The sequence below is a fragment of the Belonocnema kinseyi genome, chromosome 5 (genome assembly GCF_010883055.1).
Source record: "Belonocnema kinseyi isolate 2016_QV_RU_SX_M_011 chromosome 5, B_treatae_v1, whole genome shotgun sequence".
Classification (NCBI taxonomy): domain Eukaryota; kingdom Metazoa; phylum Arthropoda; class Insecta; order Hymenoptera; family Cynipidae; genus Belonocnema; species Belonocnema kinseyi.
This window is the reverse complement of record NC_046661.1, coordinates 68,751,547-68,762,454: the sequence shown is the minus strand read 5'-3', so window position 1 is coordinate 68,762,454 and position 10,908 is coordinate 68,751,547. Positions and strand designations below refer to the sequence as shown.

The window sequence follows — 10,908 nt, the reverse complement described above, 5'->3', positions numbered from 1 at the left end:
GTTTGAATTTCCCCGCCACTATTTTTGAAACATTGCAATGTTTCACGAGACCTTGAAAGTTTCATAAAACTTTTCATTGGGTCAAAGTTTCATGAAATTTTATAACCCTAGTTTCACGTTTCGCGTTGTTGGATAGGCTTTGCATCCATTTTTAATATAAAAAAATACTACCAAAAAATGCGAAGAAAATAATTTACTCATTAGATAAAGTATCTCGTGCCCATAAAAAAATAATTTTTTACGATTTTTTTTCACCCGATTCTTGCAAAATCGATTCTTTCGTTGCGATTTTTTAGAGAATGGATTTTTTACGATCCGATTCAGAATCGATTCAAAAATCGGGTTTTTTTTAGAAAATCGAACATCCCTATACAGTATCCCTTCTGTATCATGCAAAAAAACTAGAAAAAACAGTAAGTTGGGCATTAAACTTGTTACAATTCGGATTATAAGTGAAATTTTCCATTAGAATGTCGCAGAGTAATTGCAATAGTTTTTGTTTTGCTCCGTCCAAGATTTAAAAAAATGTCATACCTCCTGCTGAAGGCGACTTGAAGCAAATCCGTAGTCGGTGAAGTAATATGGTTGTTTTGGACTTAAAAAGTGTGTAATTACGTAAACTCTCCAGCAGCGCTGCGCCAAGAAATATGAATGTAGGCTACCATCCAAACTCACGAAAGTTGAAATATATTTTTCACAGCGCCTTTATTGAAACTTCGAGTTTCGGTACCTGTAGAGCAGGTTGAAACGCGATGTTTGCATACCTAAGGTTGAAATACTTTCTTTTCAAGTTTCGGTACGTGTAGAGCGGGCTAAAATACAGTGTTTGCATCCCTAGGGTTGAAACATTTTTTTTAGCTCTAGGGTAGAAAGGTAGATAGGTAGGGTCTACTGGTACCTGAACTCGAATATGCATTACTAGGAATGTAACACAACGATCTCAACTCGTATGAAGGCAGCCCTCGCTTCGCTCGGGCAGCAAACTTCACACTCGTTGCAATCACTGTTTCATCCTTTGTAATGCAAAATACTATACCGTACCTTCAAACCAGTAGTTTAGCTTCAGAAACCCACCCAATAATACAAAGATGATGAATTCATGGTTTTGATAATAATTGTGATAAAAGTAATCATTTTCTTGAAATTTTAAGGAGCCTATAAAACTATAACTATAACTAAATAACTATATAACTATAACTAAAATTAAACATAACATTAAATGTGGTGCGTGAGGCTCATACCAGCAATAGTAGAGACATTTGAGTTTATGCTATTTTAGTTTTAGTTAGTCGAATATAATCTTTTTAAAGTTATGGTAAAAAAAAAATTTTTTTAGGCTATTGTCAGAATAAAATACACTGCCTTATTCATTGGACAATGGTTTGTTTATATACCTTCAGTGGAAATACTTGTATAAATTATTTTCAGTCACATGTTTTTGTTTTTTTCACTCATTTTGATAATTATGAATGTGTCCTACACAGTTTTTGTGAACCATTTTACCAGCTTGTGATGCCATTGTAAATTTTTGCGATGAGGACCTTACAATTGCTTGATTTTTTTGACTGGGTTTGTTTTCAGATTCAATTTTTTCATGGGTTACAGAAGTCAGAGTCTCACATTTTTTCGTTTCGAGCACATTTAACGCGTACGTCAACAGATTACTAATTTTTGTTTTATGATGAACCGATCCTTGAATGTACCCTTGAGCAGCTTTGTCTGACGCCAAACCCCTAAAAGTCTTTCAAATCTATCATGTTACCTCCTTCGTTAGCGAAAATAGCGGCAGCGGTACACAGAAAACAATATCCCGTGTAAATTTCGGAATTTTGCAAATTTAAATATAAGCAATTAACTTGGGCATTGCCGCAATCCTGTGCTTACCAATTACTTGATTCTTACAAATACCTTTTTTTTAACTCAAAAAAAGAAACCTATTAACATGTGCTTGTGGCGGACGAGCATCCATTTGCTTCTTAACGACTTGGACTTCTTGTTTTGGTTTTCGGCAAAGTAATAACAATAAGAGAACCTTCCTCTCTCAGATCTTCATTTTTTATATCAGTTAGTTCCTGACTCTTATATGCTCCCATGATCCCGATGACTAAGGCAACCTATAATTTATTTAAATTTAATTATTACATCATCAAACTGTACTCATTTTTCCTTTGTTTGTGTGGCATTTGTCTGTTTGCGTATGTTTGTCTCTCTCTCGCCTTGTTTGTGCCAATGATATGCAAAATCGACATATCAACAAAAAGTTGAATTTTCTACAAAATATGCAACTGAAAATGTAACAAATACTTGTATTTACAACCAAAATAGATTTTAATTCCAAATAAAAGACAGTTTAACGTATTCTCGTTTTTCTTGCTTACCCTGTTTTGTGTCGATGACACGTCACATCAAAATTTCAACAAAAAGGTCCATTTTCAACCAAAAAAGATTGTAGTTTAAAATAAAAAAACATTCAAATGTGTGAAAGTCTTTCTTGCTCTTTGTGTTTGAGTGTGTGTGTGTAAGAACGTGGCATGCGGGTCTGTGTCTGTGAAAATATTTGTATATTTTTTTTCTTCTAATCCTTACCTTCATAGTCAGATAGTCCACGTCTGGAACTTTCGATAAAAAGCGGGGAACTTCTGCTTTGCTAAATGTAGCCGATTTAGTGGGCTCGAAACCAACTGATTGTTTTTTTATATATGCAATCAACGTCGCGTACATACAAATTTTCTGCTTCTCTTGGAAAAGTAGAGTTTTTTGAGCATAGCGTATATGGACCATAACGTCGATAGTCTCATTGAACAGTTTAGCATTTTAAAATAGGCCAAGAGTGTATTCTCTGAGCACGATGTCGTTTTGTTATTAGATCGTGTTCTGTAAAACTGTATTGTATAGTCTACAAACATTGGTCATATGAACCGGGCATGTGTCAAACGAGAGAGCTAGGAGAGTGACGTCACTTGGACTAAAAGGGCATGCGCGCACTCCGTAAAACTATACATTTACGGCCGTGGCCGGCAAAATACCTTCTCCGATAATCGAAAACTTTGCGTCACACAAACACTCACAGAAAGATATAGGGAAGATATAGGGAAGATATAGGAAAATATTTTTGAATTTAAAAAAAAGAGAGAGATCAGACGACAATAACTGATTTCAAGAGTTTTTTTTCTCACTTTTTTCGACTGCCAACCCACAAGTTTTTTCCTTTGACTCAAACAAATCGATTGGTTCTTTTTATCGTTCTCGCTTCCCTCGGATTCCTTCGTGATGAATTCCTATCCGAGACTTCAGCCACAGCAGTTATTCGATACTCCTCCCTTTCCATCGTCTATCTTTTTATATTTCCTTTTAATGTACTTTCACTCCTATCTCTTTGAATCCTCACTTCTCTATCCTTTTTTATCCCTTTGTCGATCTACATTTATGCTTATGTCTTTTAATTTGTACAAAAAACCATTACATTTTAGTAAACACAGATATAAAATCATTGTATTCTACAATCTTCCAATAAAATAAATAATGCAATCTCTTATTTCCCAGCAAATAAAAACTACCTACAGTTCAAAGCAAAAAACCCAAAAGCATTTCCCCGCACATATAAATTTGCATTTCTTTTCTCTGAAATTGAATATTGTTTGATAATTAATTTGTAGATTCAACTGAAAATAAATATACATCTTATTTCAACGGATAATGTAAATGTTTGATTTAATCCAAAAGCTATAGTCCTCTTGCACAACATTAGGTATACTCTCTTATAATTTTGAACATTCAAATCTCCATGTACAAAAATCGCGCTTTTACTATTTTTTTATTTCTTCCATATCGAAATGCCGCGCATCCTTATTCCAGAGTTCAACTAAGATTTCAGAAACGTCTGGTGTAGGAAATCGCTCTACCCACGAATTAACCAATCCATCAAAAGTTGGTTCATAATTTCTTAAAATCACATTAGTAGCTTGATCTCCTGAAACAGAAAGCAAAATTGTTTGGATTATTTAAAAAGGCTGTTTTATTAGTTAATAGTATACTGATGGCATTAGCTGCGAGGTAAATCTCGAATCGGGAAAAGTCCAGATGTCAAGCCATTTCGAGCGCGGATTGCACTCAGATGGGTGACTATCTGCAACGTATGACCCAGTTTTTTATTTGATCCGTTTCAACTAATTTCGAGCAGGAGGTTTGACGCCGAAGTTGATTGTGTGTATTCGATGGATAAAGTGGAATGTCTGCTTTCAAACACGACTGCCGAAACACCGGCTAAACGCAGAAGGTACTTTTCTGCAGTTTGCGCTCCCTTGGCCAAACTTCCAGGAAAATGTGCGTACTTCTAAGAAATTCGGATGCAGCCGCGGGTTATCACTGGTTCTTATTAAATTCTCACAGTGATTCGAAGCCCAAGTTAGCAAAAGAAAAATTTTCACAGCCCTATACCCAGTGAAGTGGAGTTGTCTAACGGAATATGTATTCACGCTAAAGGAATTAAATTATCTTTTGCAGCGACGTCGACACGTGTATAGACTCTGTTTCGCCGGGGTTTTAAAGTAAAAAGTCATAGTAAAATAGGGTTTAAACGCCGTGTTACGAGACTTGAATGGAACAGCCTTACAAGAATATAAGGGGGTTTATCCGCAATAATACATGTTTTTCTCTAAAACTTTGAAAAATGGTAAAGCATATGAAAATAGACGTCTAGGCACTCTTCTGTTTTAAAATGTTTAAAATATTATTAAATCGGTAAAACAGGAATTACTCTCCTCAGGGATCACGTGACCTTGTTTCTGGTGGGGGGGCTAAAGGGTCTAATTGGACCAGAGACCTGGTAATTCCGTAATACCAGAGGGACTACACAACTTGGTGTGGCTGCTCTGGGAACTGACAGACTCTAGTCTGCGGGTTCTAAAGTATAGGGTGATCCTGTCAGGGGCTAATAGCAAAGCCCCCTGGAATAACGAGGTCGATTGTTCTGGTACTCCCAAGCCATAGTATATAGACTTCTGGCAGAAAATGGGCTAAACAGTAAATTAAAAATAAAAAAATAAGGGCTCTGATCCGAAGCCCGGCTCTAATCCGTCGTCAGCCTAGCAGTTCCTGGAAATCGGAAGCCCGCACAGCGCTGGCTTTCAAAAAAACCAAGGGTCCACACAAGAAACCATAAATATCGCAGCATCATCTGGAGAAACTCCTCTCGCTTAGTCTATGGGCAAGAGGAAAAATGACTGAAAGAGGCATCCTGAATTGGTCTATTAATGGCTGCAACGATTACTTCAATAATGCAAATAAATTTACACCATGCAAAGGCGTCCCGGCAGGTTCTAACCAGGCGTATGGCAGACGTACAGACAGGGATCTCCCTAATCCAAGAAACCTGGTTATATAGGTAAAGAAGTAATGGCTTACGAGAGTATCCAAGGACCTTATCGTTATTACGGTGAGAATTAGAGGCAGAAACGGTAAAAGCTAGAAGTGTATAACGCTTTCGACTTATATTACGGGAGACGCTAAGAATTCCTCACCTGTACGAGAATAGGATTCCTCTGCTGTTGGAGTATGATGCAAACTTCCACAGTACAGTGTAGGGGAGCAAAAACATCGGAAGAACTGAGGAGCAAGATAATGGGCTGGAAAATCTCTCTCGGATCACAAATATATTTGGTCCCAGTTAGCTCTAGGAAAACCGGCGGTCTCAAAGATCAGAAACTCCAGGAGTACCCTTTAAAACTCATATACCATTTGCAGTCTTTATACCACTAGGATGGACTATTCGTGGCTTACATTTCAGCTAGATTGAATTTGGAATGACATCGACATTTCTTCTTTTATGAGGGTCCTGACACGGAACTTACTAAGCAGTTCAAAATCTTTTGGACTGTGGAAAGTTTTGGCATAATTTCCAGGACTGACCTTGTACGTTCTAAGCAAGATCAGCGAGCTGAGAAAGTTATGGTTATAACAGCACGCCGAACAGGTGATCCCTGAGAAACAGGACTTTCGTGGAAGAAGGTTGGTTATAAGCTGTCTGAAAGTAAGAGTCTCGCAGATAAAAGGTTTCTTTCTTTTGGAAATAAAAATGGAATGTGAGCCAGAATTGAAAGAAGGATACCTGCAGAAGATAAAGGAGTACCTGGATAAAGAGTACGCACGTGTTCTAACAGAGGAAGAAGAGAAAAACATCAGTTCCAGAACGTGGTATTTGCCATACTTTGCCGTACGCAATTCAAACAAACTTAAGAATATGCGTTTAGTATGGGATGCTGCGGCAAAAAGACATAGAGTATGTCTCAACGACTGTCTGCTGAAAGGGCCCGACCTTCATAATCCGTTGGTGGGAGTTCTTTTTATTTTCAGAGAACGACCTATATCAATTTTTGGACACCTCAAGAAGATGTTCCATCAAGTTCGAATCCGAGATGAAGACCAAGGAAGCCAGCGATTTTTAGGTACAGATCAGCAGACAGGAAAGCTACAAAACTTACAAATGCAGGTGATGATTTTTGGGGTAATCTCTTCGCCTTACGTAGCGCAAGAAATCAAGAACCGCAACGCAAACCATCATCGGGTTGCTAACCTAAACATTTGCAGTATATTCTTGTGAACAGACTTGCAAACTGTGGTTCAATGGATTCGATCGGAGATGAGAAAGCACCCACATCCACCTTTCGTCATTCATCGAATACCTGTGAACCTAGTCTCGACTTCAGTGGAAGAATGGAGGTGGGTCCGAACAAAGCAAAATGTGGCTGATGATGCGACTAGAGACCTTGATCACATTGACATAACATCGTCAAGTTGTTGGTTCACCGGGCCAGAAATTCGAGCACTGAACGAGGAGCACTGGCCAATGGGAAATTTTCCCGCTGAACCTGAAATTTATTAATAGACGAGACTAATCCGTATTATGGCCTGGGTGATTCGTTTTTTCAATAGGTGCCAAAGAAGGGGTGAATCTGCAGTGCTGACAGGCTCAGAAATCTTGAGAGGTGAGATTGAGATTCTGAGGGCATCACAAGCAGAGTCATTCCGTTTACAAGTCAAGACACTACAAGAGGGACGAGAACTGAAGCAACTTGTCACCAAGATCTTCCAACTATTACCTATTTTGACCAAAGACGGGCTGATTAGGATGGATGGTCGCATGAACAATCCGGAAGTACGCGCAGAAATTACAACACCCATCATCCTGGATGGTAAGCATCACGCGGTCAGATTGCTTATTCAATTCCAACATCAGAGTGCTGGATACCTGGGACGAGAGGGGATGATAAATGACCTACGAATGGAGTATTGAATAACCAAGATCCGACTTGCAGTCAAGAGTGTAATCAAAGAAAGCCAAATGTGCAATATCCGAAAAGTGAGACCGTGAGGCGATGCACCTCGAAACTGCAGCCTCCCTGACAACGGATTCCATGATAATGGCCTTGAGAAGGATGATAACCTGACGCGAAGACCAACGAAGATCTACTCAGACAAGGTGACGAATATCGCCGGATCGAGACGAGAACTACGAGAGCCTTCAGACGGGCTGAATCAGGACGTGCTTTAGCGAAAACTGGCTACGAAGAGCATCGAGTGGCACTTCAGTCCACCTGGAAGTCCACATACGGGCGGGTGCTGGCAGCAACTAGTAGGGTCAGTAAATCGAGCCTTGGAAGCCACCATGAAAGAACAACCATCACGGGAAGAAGTCTTGCAGAGGCTGTTCGCTGGCAGAGTATTCGGTTCATAGCAGGTCTTTAACCTACACATCAGAAGATCCAGCAAGTCTAACACCAAAACATTTTCTGCTAATATGTAATGCTAGTGGGCATGGAGCATCAGGAAAATTCAGCATCGACAATTTGCTGTGAAGGAACCAGTGGTGGCGAACTCAAGCCATAGTTGAAAAATTCTGGAGGCGTTGGGTACGTGACTATCTACCCACTCTAAACCTTCGAACCAAGCGGTTCACAAAGGGACGAGATCTAAAAGTGGGAGACGTCATCGTTATCTGGGATAACCAGCTTCACAGAAATCAATGGGTGCGAGGTAGACTATCGGCAGTCTATTCAAGAAGAGGTGGACGGGCACGAGTTGCCGATGTGAAGAGAGCCACTTGAACCTATAGGAAACTAGGAAACCAGCACACAAACTCTGATACTCGAATGCCATGTCGTTATTCCTAACTGACTAGGAATATGGGAGGGGTAATGTCAAGGACAGAAGTTTGTTTCATCTAAAAATATACTTCTATGTAAACCGTTGTCCGCTCATTTCGCTTGCAGAGTTTCCACCCGGACACAGAGTCACGGAAAATTCCATGACATGTGCATAAGCAGAAGCAGAGGGGCGGCTTGAGCCTGACATTATACGCATATTTATTCATCTAACATCTTCAATATCAGTGTAAATCATATTAATTATACGTATTTTCTCTTCATCAAATTATATATTTTCGTGCAACAACCATTATTAAATTCAATTGACTGAAGTACAGTGTTTTCTTACGTTGACCTCACCCTATTTTAGATTTAATTGCTTATTATTTTAGAACGTTTCTACTAAAATCACTTTACAAATCTAACAGCAATTTTGAATTTGGAACTCACTTTTTAGGTTGTGTGACACTGTGTACAATTTCCAGATTTTCATAAAAATGAATAAATCTTGAGTATTCTACGACTCTTTTTCGTTCTATGTGCTATGTTTATGAGTATTTTTCAGAAAAGCAGAGATATCTGAAAAGTTAAGCAAATGTGCACCGATCAGTGTAAGATTGGGTGAGGGGGGGGGCGGATTATAGAATATGAGTACATTTACTGTACTTATGCATATGAAAGACAAATAGCCTCCATTCTGCCAAAAAAATCATTTTTTTAACTCATATCACTCGGTCAAAACCAATATTTCGGGAATTTCCCGGTTTCCATCGACACGAGAAGATATTTTATTTTGATAAAAATTTACGTTTTGCTCCCATAATGTGGCGGTTTGCTTCTTCCCAGGCGCGTGAAATGCATTAAAATTTTAATTAATTATAATAAAACAAGAACAAGGTCATTTCTCGAAAGATTCCGCCCGGCGGAGGTCTGAAAACCGTGCTGAAAGCTGAATGGCACCTGGGTGAGGTGTCTAGAACGATGACTCTGGGATACCGGGCGACCTCTCAGAGTACACAGTCTTATCCTTGCATGCGGGGCTCTACAAGGATGAACGAGAGCCTTTCCCTAGCTTCTCGTGGGAGCAACAATGACAACACCAAACATAGTTGTAGTAAGTACGGTTCTAAATAATAGAACGCGCAGGGCTCCCGACAATGGGTCGGCCAACAATGCCGACCACTCTAGAGCTGGAAGAATCAATGAAGATGGATTCAATGCAATGGATCGGCGGAATCTCGGGACCTTTAAGTGGTCGGAGCGACTAAATCGTGACTTGCTAGAGTGCTACGATGCGAGTGTGGCCCCTGAATGGGGTTACATGGCACGACTGCATGCCAGAACAAGCCGGCAATAGAGAAAGAGAGGCGATACTAATACAAACCGCGGACAGGCATCCGATAGAGCAAGAGCGATGCTTTATGACCCGGAGCAATATTAACACCCATGTTTCTCTTAAGCCTAAAGATCTGGCTGAAATGGATGACGAGCTTCGTGGACATTTTTCCAAAGAATCCGACATCTGGACTATCAATTGTTGTGTGTATAAATCAGAGAGAGTTTTGATCGATGCGAACCGTAAAACAAAACCAACGGTTGATCATAAGACCACAAAACGAATACATCAACTCGCATCAAACTCCGGTCGGGAGAACCTGCTCATCGACAAGGTCACCTTTCAGAGAGGTGCCTTTCAGGGCGACACCATGAGTCCACTCTTCTTTTGCCTTACATTATTGCCACTATCTCTAGCACTTCGCCATTTCACTTCGTCACTCCTGTATTTTACATGGACGATCTTAAGATCTATAATAAAAACAAAGAGCAACCATATCTAGCTCTCTTGAGATTGTTGAACGATATACTAAGGAAATAGGAATGGAATTTGGGTTAGACAAATGGGCAAAGGTTTATATAAAGCGAGGAAAACTTAATGGAATCCCTGAAGATCCTGAGCTCATCGATAGAAGCACTATTCGACACCTTTGCGCTGGCAAGAAACAAAGTATCGGCAAGGTACAAAGTATCTGCAACGAACATGCTTGCCATCCCGGTAGTACTCTATACGCAACTGGAAGAGACACTCTTCTTGAAATGGCCAGGAAGCACGAAGAAGTGGGCAAAGGAGCGTTTCTGTACAAAGCAGCGGAGGAAGCTGTTGAAACACTTGGACTTAACTTCAGAACTAGGGGTGAGCAAAATGCATCAGATCTCCTCTAATCCGATTACTCGCTCCTGAAAGCCCGGATTAGAAAAGCACAAGAGAAAAACTTCCGTGAACAGCTCCTCTATAAGAGGATGCACGGCATCTTCCCTGAGCATTTAGCTCACATACTATCTAGTCGTCCAACTCATGCGGGAACGACCTACATCGAAAGGCACAATGTGGCACTAAGAGTGCTTTATTACCATCTCTGTCACACTTACGGCATTAACCTTAATATCGCTTCTGTAAATGCTCCTAGGGAAATCGAGTCAATTGCCGAGAATGGAAAGTGCCGCATATACTCGAACTTTATATTCCCGACAATTATTCCTGTTGCACACTCGAGGCCTGACATGGTTCTTCTTGACTTCAAGAAGCGAATTTTTTTCCCGCAAGTGTTCTAGCATATTGTTGACACGCAGGCGCAACTCCCTTATAAGGTCTCGATACCTCTCTTTTTTTTCATTCTCCTTGGCTATGATATTTTTGTCAGCTGGTGCCGAAAATTCGATAACGAACATGGTTCGCTTCTCGAAGTCAAGAAGAACCATGTCAGGCCTC

General features: G+C 40.0%; 2 protein-coding genes across 5 annotated transcripts in view; both read right to left on the bottom strand.

The window, feature by feature from the left end:
• Nucleotides 1-1,244: 1,244 nt before the first annotated feature.
• Nucleotides 1,245-3,470, bottom strand: LOC117172420. The gene is made up of 2 exons (XM_033360339.1): nt 2,587-3,470; nt 1,245-2,114 (listed from the first exon to the last, which is right to left on the bottom strand). Exons 1-2 carry the CDS (start codon nt 2,779-2,781, stop codon nt 1,977-1,979), a joined length of 333 nt encoding a protein of 110 aa, XP_033216230.1. The 5' UTR covers nt 2,782-3,470; the 3' UTR covers nt 1,245-1,976.
• Nucleotides 3,471-3,694: 224 nt separating this feature from the next.
• Nucleotides 3,695-10,908, bottom strand: part of LOC117172418 (dipeptidyl peptidase 3) — a 65,091-nt gene continuing 57,877 nt past the window's right edge. For all 4 annotated transcript variants that reach the window (XM_033360337.1, XM_033360336.1, XM_033360335.1 and 1 more), the window contains exon 5: nt 3,695-3,970. In XM_033360337.1, the coding sequence (XP_033216228.1) occupies nt 3,807-3,970 (164 nt within the window). In that variant the 3' untranslated portion in view covers nt 3,695-3,806. The remainder of the gene's footprint in view (nt 3,971-10,908) is intronic.

Coding starts and splice junctions, on each gene's coding strand:
- LOC117172420 (XM_033360339.1), bottom strand. CDS start 2,781: ATGGTCCATATACGCTATGCTCAAAAAACTCTACTTTTCCAAGAGAAG. Junction 2,115..2,586: donor TGGACTATCTGACTATGAAG/GTAAGGATTAGA, acceptor AATAAATTATAG/GTTGCCTTAGTCATCGGGAT.